This window comes from Coturnix japonica, chromosome 1, assembly GCF_054131305.1.
Source record: "Coturnix japonica strain WE chromosome 1, WE-NBRP24, whole genome shotgun sequence".
In the NCBI taxonomy this organism is placed as follows: domain Eukaryota; kingdom Metazoa; phylum Chordata; class Aves; order Galliformes; family Phasianidae; genus Coturnix; species Coturnix japonica.
Window position 1 is genome coordinate 121,655,107 of NC_140663.1, and position 21,200 is coordinate 121,676,306.

At 39.9% G+C, this 21,200-nt stretch overlaps 1 protein-coding gene across 8 annotated transcripts in view; it reads right to left on the bottom strand.

The window, feature by feature from the left end:
* The window catches only part of AFF3 (ALF transcription elongation factor 3), a 305,750-nt gene that overhangs the window by 255,325 nt on the left and 29,225 nt on the right, over positions 1–21,200 (bottom strand). For all 8 annotated transcript variants that reach the window (XR_014941034.1, XR_014941035.1, XM_085533184.1 and 5 more), the window contains exon 2: positions 2,071–2,191. Coding sequence is in view for 6 of the 8 variants with exons in the window: in XM_085533184.1 (XP_085389310.1) it covers positions 2,071–2,191 (121 nt within the window). In the remaining 2 variants the exon portion in view is untranslated. The remainder of the gene's footprint in view (positions 1–2,070; positions 2,192–21,200) is intronic.

Sequence of the window (21,200 nt, forward strand, 5' to 3'; positions counted from 1 at the left end):
CCAACACTTCTAAAAATAAGCCAGATGTTTTGCATGGAAGGTGAACAGAATTTTTTCTCCATGAAAAACACCTATGTGATTAATTGGTCAAAGTATTCTGTCCATTAAATATCCAGAATGAAATTCCTATTTTTTTTATCCCCTGCAAAATGCAAATCTAGTAAAAGACAGTGGATTTCCTGGAATCCTTCATAGAGGGTTGCTATGGATACTTTGAAATGAACTGGATAAGGGGCAACCCAAAGAGTCAAGATTTTTCAGGAAATCTGATGTTTGTGAGAGAGTACGTACTATTTAAGAGAATTTCAGTCTGTCTTTGATTTTCAGATATGACCTTCTGAATGGCAAATCATTCGGATGCATCTCTGCAGCACCTTTTCTAAAGGATAGCACAAATATGGCCATGCTGCTTACAGATGATAAGCAGGGATGAAGTCCCCATTCTGATTTTCTCATGGGATACTTGCTCAGCACCTTCACTGCTTCTAGAGACTGAATTATTTTTCATCCACTCCCACTACTGTAGGTGGAATTATACTGTGGTTGTGCAAAGATGCCTTCAGACATCATAAATAACTTAGAAACTACTGGTGAGTCTGCGACACATGAAGTCTGTAGCATGACAGTAAGTACACTGAGATATGGGTAATAATCAAAGTGTGTACAGTATTCCAGCTATGCCACTTTTGTAAGTAATTTAAACCTCAGTATACCCACTTTCAATACCACAAACAAAGCAGTATCAGAGACCCAGCAAAAAAAAAAAACAGGTCTTTTTTTTTTCTGAGGGGTATATCTGATTGGACCCATCAAATGGAAAATCATTAGTCCCTACTGCAGTGGAGTCTTCAGTAAATGCCAAGACACAGCTAACACGTTTCAGGCTTTTTTCTGTGTATTAGCTCTTGATTGGTCTCACAGTAGAGTATTTCAAGTGGAAGCCTTAAGGAAGATTTCAAGACATTTCCCGTGGTTTCTAAATGCCTTTGTAATGAATCTGAAATTCGGGCAGCTGGAGGTCAGCTTCAAGGCAGGCAGAGTTGTCTTCTATCAAGGGACATGGTTTGAAGGTGGTAGATCTTCCTTTTTTATTAGGAACTAGAAACAACAACAATCTGGAAGGAATAGCAAGTTTAAAGGTGACCCTGGGACACGGGCAGATGCTCGGAAGCACTGAAGTCAGGTGCAGTAGCCAAGTGCCAGGTACCAAATAGGAATCTGGAAAGAGGCACTGAAGTACCCAGAGCGTCAAGGACAAGTGAAGCAGCATGGAGGGGAAAATTTTCACAGTATGGTGGATTTAATAACAACTTGGGCATTACTGGAAGGTCACATTATGAGATACATGATTTTGTTCTGATGCACATGGGCAAAGTCACTGGCTAGCTAGAGCAGAGGGGCACCCTCTATGGGATACTGCTCTCTAGTCCCATTCACAAGGGCTTGGCTTGCAGGCTTCTGGAGACAGTGGTTATGTGCAGAGCATCCTGCTGGGTCCTTCCAACAGGAGGCGGGCAGAGATGGTTGTGCCTCACCTTGCTGTTTCCATGAGGATTAAAATAAGGAGTTGTGTTACTTCTGCCTTTGCTGAGAGCAAAACATGCCTAGCAGACAAATACTGTTGGTAATGCTTACAGGAAAAAAAAAAAACAACAAAAAACAAAAAACAACAAAACAAGATATTTCATCACATTAACCTTGGCCGGAGCATGATGTTTACTGTATAGCTTGACCTTCACACACAGCTCTAACACAATTACTTTCTCCTAAGTGTTGCAGAAACAGGGCACCATCACCTTCACCTCCTAGTTTTAATGCCATCTCAAATATTGTTAGGACATTTCTCGTTTATTTCATTCTCATATGCTGCTGAACATTATAGGAAGCTAATGTAAGAAAAATCCAATTCTCAATGAACCATAAATGTTCTATGCAAATTTTGAGGGGCTGGCACTTGTGGGAGGTTGCTGAGACCTGAACAATGCCTTCTACAGGCTGTGGTTTTATACTGTGAAGTAAAATAATAATAATAATAAAAATAAAAAAGTCTCCCAGACGCAAAGCATCTACCTTGTATGGTTCACTGAAGAGGGAGTAACTGGTGTTAAACGTGCCATCCTCCTGCTGGGCCTCCTGATTTCTCCTTTCCCATTCTTTCCTACGCAGCACGTTTCTATCCGGCTCGTAGACACTACAGCAAAAAGAGGAAAAGATTTTTAGAGTTAAAAATTAGCAAGCAACATGTAAACCACTGTGAATTTGAAAGTGAAGAACTCTGGTTTGCAGACAGATGGCAAAAAATAAGCAAGAACATGAATCAGTTGAATGCCAGTCCAAGCAGACCAGGGAGGCTCAGGTCTCTGGGAATGCTGATGCTTTCTTCACACAGGGAATAGATAATTAAATTCTTACAGAAGAACAGAAAAGGAATTGCAGGGCAGGATCTAGTCTGCACAGAACCTCACTGCTTGAAATGTGACAAAGGAAATATCTAAGCAACTTTGACAAAGATGGAAAGTACTCTTCAGGCAGATGGTAATTACAGCTATGAGTAAATAGAAATTATGAACATATTTCCACTTACGACATATCCTCTGAGTGTTGTGCGAGAATGCTCCTTTTTTTACATGGATGTGTTTCTGTAGTGATTCTTTCATTAACTAGCTCCCTAAAGAGCTGTTAAAACTACATGCTGTAGTGGTTTCCACAGTTAGGCTGCTTCTTCTGATCTCTGTTAATCAGCCAAGTCATGAAAGTGCTGCTGAAACAATTCCTCTTGCTGATGGATTTGACACTATCACAACTTTAGAGCATGAATACATGAATACTAGCATGACAGTGTATATACGGCTGGTGGAGCGTAGATGGAGAGGGAATAAAATCACTATACTACACAACACTAAGCATTAATTTTTAGAGATGAATTAGACACCAATATAGACATACAATATAAAAATTAACTTTTGTTTGTTTGTTTGTTTTCAGAATTCAACTACAGTGTGAGACATCATGAAACAGAGAATCTTTTCCCCATATTTCCTCAAAACAACACAGGTTTACACATTTCCTTCTGTACGCTTTATTCTCATCAAAAGAAAGCCAATGTATCCCATCAGCTTTACTTGTTATTTCAGGACATTCTGACGAGTTGCCTATTTTGCCTAGCTCAGCTAATGCTTTTCTTCTGGCACTATAAATCTGTAAAGTAGAAACATATATTAATGTCATGTAAGTGCACCATGTGTTAATGAAAAAAAATGTTGCCTTGCTAACCACTTCCCGGTTAGAAAAACATATGTTGCATCGGCTTCCCACGTGATATTACCTAGTGTGCCTCAGGCAAGCCTGCAAAAAGGCCAGCAGCTATCTGATTCTAATTCTAGACTTGAGAGAGCTGAAAATATGTAGGATATGTTAGGCGCTGGCAGATTTAAAAACAATGCCTTAGCAGTCACCAAATGAACACAAAGCCTTACGTGTGCTTGTTAAGGTTGCTAACTTCCTAGATCTGCTCTCTCAATGAGGTCTCACGTGAGGACTCAAGAGGTTGCATCAAATCCTAGTGGGCTTTCAGGCAGCCCTTCTGGAAGCCATCTATGGGCAGATGCCAAAGACAGAGATGGAGTTTATTGGGAACATAGGATTCTTCCTCCAGGAAGAAGGGCATAGCAAAGACATCCCCATGGGCTCTGAAGAGGAGTTCACATACTGTGCACTACCGATGCCAGGAGGCTGGGTAGTCACCATTTACTGTTGTGTGACTGGTAGTCCCCAGTCAGTACTGCATATCACCTCAGTGCACTCCCCTCCTATAAGCTGGAGTAAGAGTCCTTCTAACAACCACCTCTGCATCTGCAATAGGCTTTCTGCCACCAGGAATAACTGCTGCTGGATGGGTTTTCCTGAATTTGCAGGGATCCAGTTATAACTTCATCTTCAGCTGCTTTTCCCCATCCCCTGTTGACTCTTTCAGATGTTTTGCATTTGGACTGCAGCCTGCAGTCAAATAGAGATGGGCAGATCCTCTGAGATTAATTATAATACGGATCTCTACCCAGTTTCTTGAAAGTAAACAAGTATAACATTCTTCACTACACCTCACACGAATTTAAAAATGCTGTGGTGTAATACTCCTGAAGTGGAGAGGCTTTTCTTTATTCCTTTTATTTGATGGAGACATACAGGTCTCCAATATCCCTTTTATTTGATGAAGACCTATTTGATGTAAGACAAGTTCTCAGATTTCTGAACCCTTTTTCCCAAATGAGATGCTCACTGTTGGCCACAACTCACAGCCTGCAATAATTCATAATCATTATGCAAATAGCAAAACAGTGTGACAATGCCCAGTATGCCACCTCTAAGCAGTAAGTTAGAAAGAGCATCAAGTCAAGAGCTGCATTCTTTTGGTAATGCTAGGTGGCAAAATCTCCAGCATTTGCAAGGCTGCTCCTTATTTATACATGAATGCTGTAAGAATCACATTTCCTTGAACGCATGTCACCAAATGTATTTATTTTAGTTCAAGGAGAATACTGCCAACTGCTACAATTGTCTACACTATAAACACTTCACTCAATGGAAAACAATCCTTTTAAATAGTTTCTTTTCTTCCTTCCGTTTGCTTTATATGTACCTTTTAAATCATTTACATTGTGTTCATCTTTTTCATAGAGTTCACAAAGAATCTCAAGATTATTTTCTCACTGGAACATCTGTGCATATGTGTGTGGTGTATGTAGATATACATTTGCTATATGCACACTCAGACATCAGTTTACAGATTAAGAATTTTGCTACAGTAAACCAAAATATCGAAGCAGTTCTGCAAGACTGGGTAGACAAAGAACATACAAGCAGTCATCTCTTAAAAGTCAGCATCATTTATATTTGTTTTATAGAGGTCAAACTCCAAAAGGATGAATTTAAATAGATTTTAAATGGTATATTGTTATTTTTAAAATGCTGTGCATCTTACAAATTCATGCTTAAAGGACATGAACTGAAGCATGAGTGACGGTTCAAATACCTTCAGAAGTTACATATGAATAAATGTTGTATTATAATAATCACACTGCCCTGCATTTGGCACACTGCTTTAAAAACACACTTTGATTTATCCCAGCCCTATGATCTGCCAAGAGATGCACTGAGAAGGAAACATCTACCAGTTAATTGTGTCCAAACACCAGAGTCTGAGGCTTGAAGCCCTTTCAGTACACCTTTATCCTGGTCACAGTAGGTCTACCTCCCCTGCTTCTCCTAGGATTCTCTGAATAATGCCATTCTCAGGTGTTTTACAGATCAAAATGCCAATGGATTGCCGAACTCCTCAGAGGAGGCACAAATAACAACTGTCAAGCTGCTGTGATGACATTGGGAAGGCCACCTTTATGGTCGCCCCCTCTGTGGCTGTGGCTCCCACTTGATGGACAGGGAGGGTGGCTGTGGCACTGACCTCTCCCCAGCACTGCCAGAAGTGCTCGCAGCCTCATCACGCTACTCCTGACATCAGGAGGAACCGCTTCCTTCAGTCCTTAATTAGAAATAGACACAGCTGGCTCAGGGGACAGCCTGGGAGCAGAGCAATAACCTTACCTGAAATACCTGCGACTTGATTTAATCTCTTACAAAGTCCAAGGAGTTATGTAGTCTCAGGTTAGGCTGAAAGCAATCATATAAAAAGCCTAAAGTTTTAGGCTCTCTCTTCTCTTTTTTTCTTTCTTCTTCTTCTTTTTTTTTTTTTTTTTTTTTTTTTTAATTTAAAAAAAAGCACAGTATTTCTAACACAATTTTTTACCCCCCTCAAACATCACTACTTGGAACCAATGGAATAAAAACGTCTATTCTACATGGAGGCAATGCATCAGCTTTGTCAACAGTGCTGTCACTGTCCCTCGAGGTGTTCAAGAACCATGTACATGTGACATGGTCCATGGGCATGGTGTGGGTGGGCTGACAGTTGGACTAGATAGTCTGGGAGGTCTTTTACAACCTTAATCATTCGATGATTTTTTTAGGGAATGTCCCTTTGAACTCCAAGGAAGACACAATTTCCCAGCAGCAAAAGCACTGCACCTTTGCTTGTATGTCGCACCCTTTCACAGCCATTTGGTGACCTTAATAATGCTGCTCAGTCTTTTCAGAAACCACGAAATGGCCACATCACCATGGAAAGATTCAAGGAATATGCAGTTATTTAAATAACAGATCACCATTTTCTGACAGGCCAGTTCCTGTGGGCTTCCTATGAGAACACCTAGATACCATTTGCAAGGACTGAGCTGCTTTCTCAGGTACTGTCAGCTTACACCCAGACATCTTGATGTAAGCCCAAATTGACCCTTCTTTCCTCACAGCCAGTAAATAGCCTCCATATGAAATACAGTCAGACCACAACAGCAACTCCCAGCACTGTGGAAATGAAACCACCTCCAGGCTCCCAGATACAGGGACTAACTATCCCTGGGGAGTGTACAGAGATATCATCTTCCAAATGAGAAAGAAAAAAAACAGCAACAACAACAGAAACCAAACCCCCAAATCCGTACAGCAAATGACTGAAAGACATGGGAGATTCAAGGATAAAACTGGACATGGGAACAAGTTTTCTGTGAGGAAGCATTTATCTTTAAAATGAAATATTAGTGCACAGTCATTTCTGAATTATGAGCAAAACGTGAACTGTTTCAAAGCTATGGAAAACAAACAAACAAAAAAGTGCAATATTAAAAATAATAAATTTTTAAATGCTTTTCTGATAATTCTCAATATTTCCCTACAAACTGCAATCTGACACATGATTCAAAATACTAAACTTCAGGTTGAAGTGAGGACATTTTCTGCAATATTTAATAGTCTGTTTCTCCCCTGAATTACCAGTTTTACTCCAAAGCAGGAAAAAAGAGTTAACCCAAAGAAAAACTTATACAGTACAATAAAAAACACAGCCCAGTCCTGATGCAGGACACTGGTTATAAAACTGGATTCAGAATGGAAACTGGATTCTGAGTTTAGGAGGGCTGTCATTCTCAAATCTCTGTGATATCTTAAAACACGAAGGGATGAGCCAACTTGAGACCTTGTAAGGGCAACAGCCTCAGAAGAAAAAGGTTGAATTTTGACAAGTTAATTACGATTCAGGTTATGTTTCTTGCTGAATCGCCAGGCAGCATTGGAGAGCCATCATTTAATGTCTGTTTTCTTTTTCACTGCTCATGTCCACGCTTTTTGCTGGCCAGTTTCTCAGGGCCAGTTCCTTTTCAACTAAGTATAAATAATGTCTATTTGGGAACTAATTGCTAATGGTTACGGTGAGCTCTTAAGAGATGGCAGTCTCATATTTTTGAACCTTTAAATGTTTTCCCTAACGACATTTGAAGTACCGGTTCAATTATAACAAAGGGGCTGACTTTGATGACCAAGTGACACAATCAATAAAATGCCTTCCCTGGTCACAACTGACATTTTTTTAGACTTTTTATCTCTCTTAAACAGCAGAAGTTAATTTGAGGATTTTTACAGTATTTTTTCCCATTTACAAACAGAAATGCCGTGGGGTAAAGCAATTACTCTGATTTACTGTTTTCTCTTTGATTGAACATAAAGATGTAGCAGGGTCTCAAAAAAGCAGTAACTTAACAAACTGTGCTCCTACCCACAGACAGATAAAGTACCTACTTTGCTATTTCAAAGAGTTTACCTCCAGGCAGCAGCACAGAGCAAACATCAATCAATGACATGTGTCTAAGATGAGATTGATGTTTACTCTCACAGCTTTTCATCTTACATCCAATAAATTATTTTTCCTTCACCAAAATGCCTGGTTAAATTTCATTTTTCACTTTGCAGTATCAGTTTTAAAACTTCTAGCTTCCAGCAATTTTAAAGCTAGGATTCATTGACGCTTCATCTTTTACAGCCTGTTTATGATTTATATTAACCATGAAACAGTGCCGCACAAACATGAATACGCTCGTGCAGAGCTGAGCAGGGCCAGCCACATGCTCTGTGGCAGGTGCAGGCTGAAAGGTGCAAGATTGCTTTAATTATGCGCCTGGAAACACTGAGATAGAAACCAGGGGCTTCATTTGCAGGGGTAGGTATATAACATTCTTGAAATTAACGCACACAGAAATATATACATAGCTCATGTCTGCAAAATCAACATCTGAGAATTCAAAGTAGGTCTTCGAGGAGCCATACTGGGCAACTGGAAAGAGCCAAAGAAAGCTGATTGTGGGTGCAGTTGGTATCACGGAGGCACTCGCACCTGGTGTTACAAAATGTGAGGTCTTTTCATGCAATCTGACTGAATTTTAAATACGTGTTGAAATATTGACAAAACCTATGACTGCAATCAAGACTGGAATCTGGGCTGTTGAATCACAGCAGTAAACATCACAATGGAGGAACATTAAAAAAAAATCCAATTTAGTTCAACATCTGCTGGTGCAAGAGCACCTCTTCCAGCTCTGCTACAGATAAAACATGCACATTTTCTTCCCTTAGCAGAGTTCTAACCAATGAGAGAAATAAAAATCTTGCCAGCAGTATACATAGATAGATATGAAAAATATCACCATTCGCCAGTAACAGACAATCCTACACTCAATTCCTTATTGTTTTCTTTTTGGCTATTAAGTGCTGGTGTTCTTCCTTATAACCCTAAGACTGCTAACAAAAATACCTAAAATGGGTGGAGATCTAATAATGACAAGAAACCAAGGAAGAAGCAGAACATTTCTATCGCCTTTAATTCTACATATTAGGACCTAAGCTTCATGGGAAGATTTGCTGTGCTTCTCTAACAGTGTTATCTGAAAGAATATTCATATATTACAAATTCGTCACTGTTAATTAGCTGACACCTTCAATGAGTTTTTATTTACTTATTTATTTTCCTATATTCAAAACTATGGAAAACTATTAAAAAATCCTGAAGTAAATGGAGAGCTTGGTTGTCAAGAAGCAGATAGGGTAAGATGAGATAGTGGAAATAATTCCTCTTGAGAGAAAGAAAACTCAAGACTGAATAGCACAGAACAGACAGAGAACAGTGAAGCCCTTCTGTTTGATTTTGTTAATGTTACTTTTACCTTGTAATTCAAAAATACAACAACTGAAGGGATCAATAAGGAATTCTTTCTTTCTGCCCAGCCTAAAATCACTAAACTCCGTGGTCTGTGACACAAGGCCCTACCTAACTTTGCCTTGCCTGCATCTGATCCAGTCTCGTGTTACATCTCCCCACCAGGGATATCTGACACAACACCCCACTTGTCTGGTTTTTTTTCCCCCCCTACAATCGTTTCTCTTATCAATGGCCTCCTTATGCATGGGAAATTGCTCCAGTTATTTTCTGCCAAACCCATGTGTTTGTGTTTTCCTTAAAAATTCTTTGTTAGGCTCTTTCCAGTCATATGAAGCCAAAAAGTTTATATATTTATTTATATATATATATGTATATATATGAAATATATTTATATGCATAATGCATAGATATATTAATATATTAATTAGCCACCTTGCTCATCTCTGTAAATGGAGTGCACACTGAGGAAAATTATTCATATAGACTTGGTGTCCGCTCATCTTGCCTAAATGGTGTCCACTTCCATTGCCTATTGTTGGGACAGAACATTTTAAATGTAATGAAAAATATCCAGCCTTTCAGAATCTATCTGATATTTTTCAGAAATTGTTAAATACTTTACTCAAAATTTTGCTAACCACATATTTGCTGCAAACTGGATTTAACGAAAATCTTCAGTAGCAGCTTCAATAATTAATCAAGCAAACAAAATTTCCTGAAAAATTATCAAAGTGATCATAGAATCACAGAATGATTTGGGTTGGAAGGGACCTCACAGCCCTCCCAGCCCCACCCCCTGCCATGGGCAGCACTGCCCCCCACCAGCTCAGGCTGCCCAGGGTTCCATCCAACCTGGCCTTGAACGCCTCCAAGGATGGGGCACCACAGCTTCTCTGGGCAGCTGTGCCAGCACCTCACAGCTCTCTGAGTAAACAATTTCCTCCTAACATCTGACCTAACTTCCCCTCTTTCAGTTTAGAACCATTCCCCCTTGTCCTGTCACTATCCATCTGTGCAAAAATTCGGTTCTCCTTGTGCTTACAAGCTCTTTTCATTTATTGGAAGATCGCAGTATCTCCCTGGAGCCTTCTCTTCTCCAAGCTAGACAATCCAACTCCCTCAACCTTTCCTCACAGGAGAAGTGCAAATGACTTGTTCTCTCTATTATTTTTTTTTAAAGATCTTTTTAAGCAAAAAATAAACCTCCTTGCTCCTGATTTTCTTTAGAAACTCAAAGAGGATATTCTTTCAGTGGGGCTCCGAACAGTGATGCACCTATCCACAGCTAATTGCAGGACTGAGAAGTACACTGAGCTACACTTCACATAGCACAGAAAATGCCAGAGCTCTGTAACCAGCAGAAAAATGTTATCACGCAGTTTATCCTGGTGCAACTTGACTTGGAACAGCAAAAGCAAAGACTGTAATGAACCATTAAGACCAGATCTAAGAGTCCTTTACCACTAAAGAGATAACAAAAAATACATTCCTGGCACAGTAGCAAAAGAAGCAAAACTTTACAGGGTTCCACAGCTGATGAAGACTCCTTTTATAGCTTTAATTTGTTTAGCTCCAGCCCTTCTGGCACTGTTAAGAACCCCCAACGAAACACCAGCAAAGGTCACTCGGAGGCTCAGTATCTGACCGTAAAGGTTGCCGAATTTTGTCTGTTCTTATGTTCTGCACCCTTTAATTTAGATCAGCGTGCAGAATTATCTGATGTCCAAAAGGCACCAAAATGCAGCACTGGCTGCCTCCCATGTGCAGCACAGGACTCAGGACTGCAGAGCTATACCGTACTACCATTTCTTGGAAAGACCAAGCTCAGTATTTCATTACAAATGTGTCATCTGTTAGTAGCCATCAAATCTATGACTCATGAAAATGTCTATACATGTTTTATTAACAAAGCAACATTTCCAATTTACTCTTACAGTAATGTGTAATGACTGAAGGTTCATCAGGGTTAATCAAGCAAATGATGTAAATTTTATATTGTATTATGTTACATTTGGCTTAAAATAGATCTTGGTTGACAGTCTTTTTTAGGTGTTAAATCATGATGTACAGGGTTATGGAAACCACACAACAGCCCCAGTGTGAAACAAATAATGAAGATGGCAGTGTATAAATCATCAGATTTTATGTATTTCCAGAAAATCACATCTTCTTGGATACTTCAGTGGCCAGCCACAGAGTTCGGCTTCTGTAGAAGTAGGATCAATGTTTTGAGATGCTTTAATTCATTTTTCTTTCATATGTTATAGATGGAGACCTTACTATAGCATTTTATAGACTAGATAATACTACAGGGGAGTCATTGTAATATACAGGTGAGGCTGAGGTGAGTTTTAAACAGATATATTGTAGCTCATCTATGTACTAAAAATAAACATGGATGATGTTAACAACTTCACATGCAGGAAAAGCAATAACCAAAGTAGTTAAACCCTTTGCCAGCCGTATAGAGTAAAAAAATAGTTACAGCAAATGTCAAAAATAATAAACCCACTAAAACCACTTTACAAAGAAACTGCAATTTTTTAATTTAATCTTATTTATTTATTTATTTATAATTATTATCAGTTTGTAAGCATAAAATCCTACCAGGGGGAATTACAGGCATCTGTCTTTGTCCCACACAATTGAGATATAATGATAGAAAATGGAATGATGCATATACACCTAAACCTAAGCCCAAATCCAAATCTAAATCATATCTTAACAAAAAATCTGATTCTGGTTGTAAGATCATGCCCAGAGAGTGGTGGTCAGTGGCTCATTGTCTGGATGGAGATCAGTGACAAATGGTGTCCCTCAGGGGTCAGTGCTGGGACTGGAGCTCTTTAACATCTTCATCGATTACATCGACAGTGGGATCAAGTGCACCCTCAGTAAGTCCACAGATGACATGAAGCTGTGTGTTATGGTCAACACACTCAAGGGACAGGATGACATTCAGAAAGACTTGGACAGGCTGAGCAGTGGGCCCAGGTGAACCTCATGAGGCTCAATAAATCCAAGTGCAAGATCTTGCACCTGGGTCAAGGCAATCCCTGCTATCAGTACAAGCTGGGGGAAGCAAGGATGGAGCACAGCTCTGCCAAAAAAGATCTGATGGTACAGGTGGATGGCAAGCTGGACATGAACCAGAGTGCTCTTACAGTCCAAAAAGCCAGACCTATCCCTGGCTGCTTCAAAAGAGGTGTGGCCAGCAGGGCAATGGAGGTGATCCTACCCCTCTACTCTGCGCTGATGAGACCTCACCTGGAGTACTGCATCCTAATGTAGAGTCCTGAGTACAGGAGAGATGTGGACCTAGTGGAGCATGTCCAGAGAAGGGCCACAAGAAATGATCCAAGGGGTGGAACACCTCTCCTACGAGGGCAGTCTGAGAGAGCTGGAGCTGTGTAGGTGACCTGATAGTGGTCTTCCAGTATTTATAGGGGGGCTATAAGAAGGAAGGAGACAGACTCTTCAGTGGGGTCTGTCATGATAGGACAAGAGGAAATGGTTCCAAATTAAAAGAGGGGGAATTTAGACTGGACATAAGAAAGTTTTTTTACAATACAGGTGGTGAGCCACTGGCACAAACTGCCCAGATAAATGGTGGATGCCACATCCCTGAAGACATCCAGGGTCAGGCTGGATGGGGCTCTGAGTACCCGATGTAGCTGTAGATGTCCCTGTTCATTGCAGGGGAGTTGGACTAGATGGCCTCTAAGTGTCCCTTAAAACTCAAATGAGTCTATGATTCTATGATCTAGTGATCTACCTACATACTGTGTGATTGGTACTAGGGGAAATGGTTTCATGTATGCTCCTTATGCATGCTAGCCCCAGTTCATTCTGCTTGTCAAGACAACAACATCTTGTTTTGTGCTGCCCATCTTCAGAGCAGCACAGAGAAGCACTCCATTTCCTAAGTGACGTGCAATGGGATTCCTGTATTTTCTCTCTCACCATGTCCTAAAAGCATTTGAAACAAATTTAACATTTGTGCCTCTCTTGGTAATCTGTTGCCATCTAAGGAGAGTGGTGGTGACATGGCCAGCCCACAAATCCAGAACAAAATGTAACATGCCAGGAAAACAAAACCCTAAACATAACAAAGCACAACAGTGTGTTTTAACTCACAGAAACAGCACGACTGTTCTCGTATCTCAGTTTCAAGCAGGTCAAAAACGTCTTTATATAGGTCTGAATTGGAAGGTGATGCCACAAAAATGACAAAAGATTACCCAGATGCTTTAATGGAGGGGGATAGATGGAGAAGCCTCTCCAGAGACATCTATGCAGTAACTGTGCCAAAGAGGCAGATGCTGTGTGTGGAAGGGCATCAGCCTGGTTCCAGTCCAAGGTAGGGAGGAAGTGACATGATGAAGCAAGATGCAGCACCATGCCCCTTCTCCAGCAGCTGCTTTGTCCTGGCTGTTTTTTGCTCAGAAAATTTTAGTTTATGCAACCACAAAGAAAACTTAGGAGAGATGCATTATATTTTTACTCTACACTTTATTTGAGCTCTGGGTTCATAATTTGCATCACAGTGGATTATAAGGATATCATTTACCTGCATGGTATAAAGTGTAAAATAATTCAATGTTTCAGCCTGAAAGTGCTAAGAAGTGTCTGAATTCTACATATTGCTATAAAATCACAGGCAGGAATCTAAATTGTATTTATTATTTTAAAAACATAACTTTAGGGAAAACCTACAATATTTCCATTCAAATCTTTTATGGCAAAGATCTCCATTTATTGTGGTAGGAAGCTTAGAAATCTGTGGATTGTTTTTGTCTGCAAATTTCTGAAATGCCTTAAAAATTCAGTTTGACCTTTTCTCATTCTGGCACTCAAGAACATAAAATTTGTATGTCCTCCCAGAAAGCCCAGTGAAGCTGGTTTCGTGGGAGCAACATAGGAAGACAAAAATCCTCCTCTGGCAGGTTGCACATAGAACCCACCTAAATTGGAATCATAGAATCATACAATGGCCTGGGTTGAAAAAGACCACAATGATCATCTGGTTCCAACCCCCCTGCTATGTGCAGGGTCACCAACCACCAGACCAGGCTGCCCAGAGCCACATCCAGCCTGGCCTTGAATGCCTCCAGGGATGGAGCATCCACAACCTCCTTGGGCAACATGTTCCAGTGCGTCACCACCCCCTGTGTGAAAAACTTCCTCCTAATATCTAACCTAATCCTCCCCTGTCTCAGTTTAAAATCATTCCTCCTTGTCCTAATTAATTTTCCTCTTTCTCACTAGGGGAATTTAGTACAGAAAAGAGGAGTCAAAATACACATTTGCTCACTAGCGAACAAAAGGAATAGGGACAACAAGGCTGAAGGAAATTCCCCTCATGTTCCAGTTCAGAAAATCCATGCATAAGATGCTTAAATAGGAAATCTTCTGCAACAGTAAAAAGCAATAGAGGAGGAACCCATCCTGAGTTGTTATCAGCTTATGAACCCACAGTCCTCCGACCTTCATTTGGTTAAGAATGGACAGGATTTTGGTGACATGACCAGCCCTGTCCTGACCACTATCCAAGCACTTCAATGAAACTCACGTTCACAGCACTAAAAATTGAGCACTTATAAGAATGCGAATCACAGTTTGGATTTGACTGCTCCCAGGCTTTCAGGCTCTGTAACCTTAGAAATGGTAACAGTCAAAACCTCCACAGTAGCTAACTGATTTATTGTTACAGAGTTACATCTGAACTTTATGGAAGAAGCTTAACATTTAAAAGACATGGGATGACTCCGGTAGCTCTAATACCACTTTTATTTATTTTTTTTTTTTTGCGTGTTGTCTGTCTGTTTGTTTGTTTTTTAACCAAAATCCTACATGTCAGAGAGGAGGTGCTCCTGGAGGGGGCTGCAATACAAATGAAGAGCAATGATCCTCTGCAAGCATTGCTTAATGGCAGAAACCTGAAATAGCGCTGAACAGAAACCTAACAGAGTGCTTGCTGCCCCCTGCCATCCTCTGGTTGGGCCCCAGTCACTCAGGTGAGTGGGGAGCCAGCACAAAACTAGATCACTGTGGGTGTATGCGATTTTTATTTGATTCCAAACAAAGCACAGTATAATTCACACTTGGTAACTGGAACATCCCAGTGCAAAAAAATAAACAGAAGCTGCTATCAGCAAGAGAATATCTTGTTGCTAGCATGCAGCATTAAACAGAAAACTGCTACTACACTCAACCCTCCTTCAAACTTTCTGATATGGCAATGTCAACATGGCTGCTCAGAAACAAAGAAAATAGCAGGGAATTATTTCCTTCTAGAAAACGGAAAAGCAAATGACTTACATAAAGATGTTATTTCTTTTATTATTTTATTTTGGAATACAACTAAAAGAAAAGCCCAGAGAATTGTTTCAGTTTTGAATGTGGGACTGTCTCTTGGAAAGCTGTGGCATAAGTGTAAGAATACCCACATTCTGTTTTGCTGTGAACAAAGAGAATATCTCAGCAAATCATCGACAAAGGTTTGTCAAGGATTTCTGAGTTCTGAAACGATCCTAAAGAACATTTTGCTGCTTCTGATGCATGAATATCAAGCCTACCTAATTTGATACCATGATAAAGAAAAGGCAAACTTTATTAGAACCTCAGAAAACAAATTAGGAAAGGGCCAACACACTAAATGAAGAGGAATAGATGAGCTGGGTACACATGAATATCAAGCTGAAGATAATATTATTTAAACTTATTCATTTCAAATTAATCTGCCCTCTAACATCTTTAAAAGCCCAGGCTTAACATACTATGACATATCTCATTTTACATACACAAAACAGAAAAAAAACCCATACTGCACTGTGTATCTCCCTGGGGCCAAATTAAACAAAACAGAAATTCCAGAACTTCATTTCCCTTAATGAATCTACTTGCTCAAATGCTGGAGAAAATGTATAACCTTAAAACATTATCTGATTCCCTAAAACGAAAGAGAAAAGCACTTCATAGAGTTAACAGCCTCCCACTTCCAGTGTGGGAACTATCACATTGCAGTCTATTTAATGCCCCTTATCGTGAAAGCTTATAAGGAGGAGCAATCTCTGGTACACGGCTTCATCATCTCAAAGAATTTATATGTAAAACACAACAGGAATGTAAAAAGAACACTGGTCTTAGGGTGCAGGTATAAAGCCATAGGTTCCCTGAACCTGATATGACCCAGACAGTATCCTGCAACAGAAGAATCAGCTGAATGATTCATGGTCCCATTTGGGTCCCATTTTAGCAACCCAAGCACACAATACATCTCGTATCCTCTCACTGTCTTCCTATTGCCCGTGTCTTTTTGATAACAACCTTCACCCCAAACTGACCTGCAGCTGAGCTCTGCAGTCTTCAGCCTCAGCTGACAGGCACACTGGAACTCAGCAAACACAAGCACCTTTTCTGTTTTACCTACATCTTGCTTTGTAGGTCTGACAAAGCAGAGCCTTAGCTACGCTGCATCTAAAAGGTCAGTAGGGGCAGGAGAGCAACCCCATGCTCCTCTCAGTACGTGAGTTGCTGTCAGCAAAAGAGAGTTTATCTAGAAGAGAGTGTCTGGCCTAGGGACCTCTGCTGTAGGAAAGACGTGGTGCAGCCCAGAAGTGAACAAACAGGTTCATATCGGAGTGAGGCATGAAAAGGGACAAATTGGGTTTGTCTAGTTTAGAAAGGAGAAGACTGGGAGACACATGATAATGATCTTCCCACCTACAAAAACTTGTTGCAGAGCAGACAATGATGAATTGTGTTCTCTGTCTGCTAGGTCACTCAACTTAATTTGCAGCAGAAGAGATTTAGGTTATATGTTTAGAAATGCTACCTAACCACAAAAGGAAGTGCTACAAGAGACAGGCTGTGTACTCCACAGCTTCTTCTCTTATTTCAAAACAGGTCACTTAGATCTCCTCCCGCACTGGTTCTCACCAGCCAGACTGTTCATGTGCCTCTTTCTCAGTCAGGTTTAATCCACAAAATAAAAAACATTAGGAAAAACCCATTCAGTGAACAACGCAGCCCCAAACACTCTGTCCAGATGAGTGACAGTGTTTTACATTGTCAGCCTCTGAGACAAGAGACAGAATACTATACACAGCCAGCATATGAAATAATTTTTGGCCATGATTTTGTTACTATGTGAGTTAAATGTCAGAGAAATTATCTGTACTTAAGAATTCAGAAAGTGATCTGTAACCATGTGAAAGCAGGAATATCTTCTCCATCATCACCCAGTGAACCAAGTTTAGCTTCTAGAGGGACGTGCAGAGCATGCAAAAAGAGATGGGAGAAAAACAAATAGAGCTTTTCTAAAATATCTTGTGTTTGTGATCAGGAACTTAATTGCTGATGCTAAAAATTCCAGAAGGTTGCTACACAGAGCAGATAATATTTCCTATTAGAAATTTACTTTTGATCCTTCAAACTCTGTGCTGCCCAAAAGATCTGAATTCTCTTTGACAACAACAGAAAAGGCAACTAACAAGCCACAAAAAGATAATTCAGTGACCAAATGTCACAAATGGTCTTTCAGTCCCCAAACTTAAACACATAACATCTTCAGGGGATATAAATGGTATAACCTTGTTCATACTGAGCATGCTATTTTAATTTATTCAGGGTAAGATTGGAATAAGATCCTACTTATACCCAACTATATATATAAAGCTGTATACAAACTACATACAAACATAAAGTACAAGTCATTGAGAACCAACTCAGGAAAACAGCCGTCAGTGTGGACTTAGGGAACGTCCAGGATGTTATTGAAACCACAGCTGGGAAGGAGCCAACTGCCTAAAAAGCTGAGTCCTGGAGCTTAAGTTTACTAAAATAACTGCTACGTTGCTTTCTCTTAGGATTTGCAACGATAAGGCAAATACAGTGTAACATATTCACCTTTGGAAACATGAAGTTGTAATTTCTGAATTCTCCTATGATGTGTTGCAGTTGAGTATAGAATTAACTATCCATGGAATTACTGAGGTTGGAAAAGAGCTTTAAGTCTAACTACGGGCCTGACCTACTGAGTCCCATCACCAAACCATGTCCCTTAGTGCCATGTCTCTTAAACACCCCCAGGCATGGGAACTCCGCCATTTCCCTGGGCAGCCCATTCCAATGCCTGATGACTCTCTCTGCAAATAAATTCTTCCTAGTATCAAACCTAAGCCTCTGCAATCCAACCTACATGTGACTGCTTCCTCACAATCCTATCACTTGTCAGCTTGAGAAAAGTGACCAATAGCCCTGTCCCTGCAGCCTCCTTGCAGGTAATGACACAAAAGAATCATAGAATCATAGAATTACCCAGGTTGGAAAAGACCCTGAAGATCAAGTCCAACCACAGCCTAACCATAGTACCCTAACACTAAAAACCCTCTGCTAAAACATATCCCTGAGCACCACATCCAAACGGCTCTTAAACACATCCAGGGATGGCGATTCAACCACCTCCCTGGGGAGCCTATTCCAGTACTTAACTACCTTTTCTGTAAGGGTAAGAAGACATTACACAGCAACTACATGAAACAGTTCTGATGTTTGATGAGCAAACTGAAAACCAAAAAATGTTACAAATCTCCCTGTACCCACCAAATTGTACATACAGTGAAGATGTACCATGTTGCCTTCTTTCTGGGAGGCAGAAGAAGTCGGATGAGACATCTTCTGTAATGTAGAAATGATGGCATCTTTTGTCACAAATCAGGGTAAGCAATTTTTTTGTCTCGTTTGGATATTGTTGCTGTACCTGTTCATGGCATCCTATTAGCTGCCACCATAAAATGAAAATACTGTTGGTAATATTTATTTGTAGAGACAAACATCAATGCTAAGCACTTAGCAGTACATTATGTTTTTTTTTTTTGAGGATGCACTTGGGATGCGCACAAGAATTTTATTGCACAATAGATATTATTCTGTTTGCACTTGTATTCCTCCAAACTTCAACTATTCGCAGTGCTTTATTTCTGAGAATGCATTGTCAAGAACAGAGATTCTGACGATACTGTTAAGTGTTCAAACAATTCCTGCACGCCACTTACATAAAAAAGTGAGTGCCTTTGGGTACATATCTTTGCTTTCTCTTTTTCCTTGTCTTTCCTTTGTCAGTTCCCTTATATGACTTATTCTTGGAGAAATTAACCACATTCACTCCATTTACTGTTTAATAAAAACAAAGCGTGAAAAATATTATATGCTATAAATAAAATCATCCAGTATTTGTATTGCGCTAATTTGTCAGGGGTTGAATAAATGTTAATTATACAGCTTTTAAAAAATCAGACTTGTTAATGTCATTTTTAATTTAGAACGTTACACTGTAAATGTTTTCCATTGTGTTAATTTACACCTGTTATTACAGCCTTCGTTATTAGGTTTACACTGGAACAGCTACTTTGTGCCACTGAAATTTGCTTAAAACAGCAGAAACAATTACTAATTAGAAGGGCATGTTTACTTTAATTATATTTATTTCCTAGTCTAGTTTTATATGTAGCACACTATGAAAGTGTATGATTCAATTAGGCAAACCCATTTATCTTAGGCAATTCCTCAAATGAGCGCTGCTTACAAAGACAGCAAACTCTTTCAGCACTACTTTGCTTCATAAATTTTGTAGGTGACACTAATAAATACATATGGTGACTGGGTATCACTCTCTCTGTGACCTCAGTGCTTTTTCCCATTTCTGCTAATGCTTATGCAGTAATTGCAGATTACCAGAATTACATTTCATTCAAACAACGAGCCATGCTGCTTTAATCAAAGATTTTAAACCAGTGACATGGAGAACCGTCTTTAGCATTCATAAACTCAGAATCAACACAAGATAAGCGTTCAGCTCATTCAGTTATCCGCACAGTATCAAGCTACCACAGACACTCATCCACGGATATCTTGAGCTGGCCTGATGCATTATTACACAGTACTTTGCAAATTTGCAAACCTAGTGCAATTTAAACTTCCTGGGAACAAAAAGTTAATGTCTTTATCCTTTATAAACACATATCTTGGAGCAGTTTTCTAGTGAAAGCTGAATATCTCCTCACTCTCTCACAGATAAAAAAGGAGGAGAGCTGCAAAAACTTATGGCAAATTACTTCCCTGAAGCTCATTCATGTTTTTAACCTGCAGAAAGGACTGAAAAAAAAAAAAAAAAAAAACCAACAACAAAACAAAACAAAACAAAGAGTTGAAATTTTAATTGGCTGTTGCCTTCCTAATCTATGTAGATGATATTGGCAGATAGTGATACTAACTGTTGCTTTTGAATAGCACTGTTTTATCACTTAGAATAAAATTCATCACTGTAAAAACTGAGGATAGAATTGTACAAGCCAAAGGGAGTCTCAATGGGTTCTACACTGTTAAGGTGCTCTGCCTTACCCAGCATTCAGCCATCAAAGCTGATGCACTTATTCTGCATTTACTGTTACTGCACAGGCATAGTGGTTGTATGGCATATAGTCATTTAGAGTGTGCAGCTGATGCTGTCCAAATGGCAATGAAGGCTGTAGGTCTGTAGTTTCCCAAACTCCAAGGCAACCTTTGCCTGTGGAATGACATACAACAACTCTACATATCAGCAGTGCTACATACAATAAATGATTACGTTGTCCAAAGAAGCTGTGGTGCCCAATCCCTTGAGGCACTCAAAGCCAGGTTGGATGGGGCCTTGGGCAGCCTGAGCTGGTGGGGGCAACCCTGCTCATGGCAAGAGTTGGGGCTGGGTGGACTGTGTGATCTTACCCAATGCAAACCATCCTGTGATTCTGTGACTGTATGATCAAAAACCTGGATGTAGATCACTGCACATTGGACTGTCTGAGCCACACTTCATAACTTCCACCACAAAGGGAGTTCAATCCTAGTTACATTTCTCCTTAGGAAAGAGAGTGTAACAAGAATAATGAAAACCTAAATATCTAACAAGAACTGAGCCAGTATCTCATGAGGACCAAAATCACAGACCTACCTACTGTCCCCTAATCCACTGTCAAGTCAGGAAAGGAAACAGTGTATAAATAGAAAGCCTGATGTAATTCAGAAAAAAAAAAACCACCAAAAAAACCCTTCTATTAATAAGTCA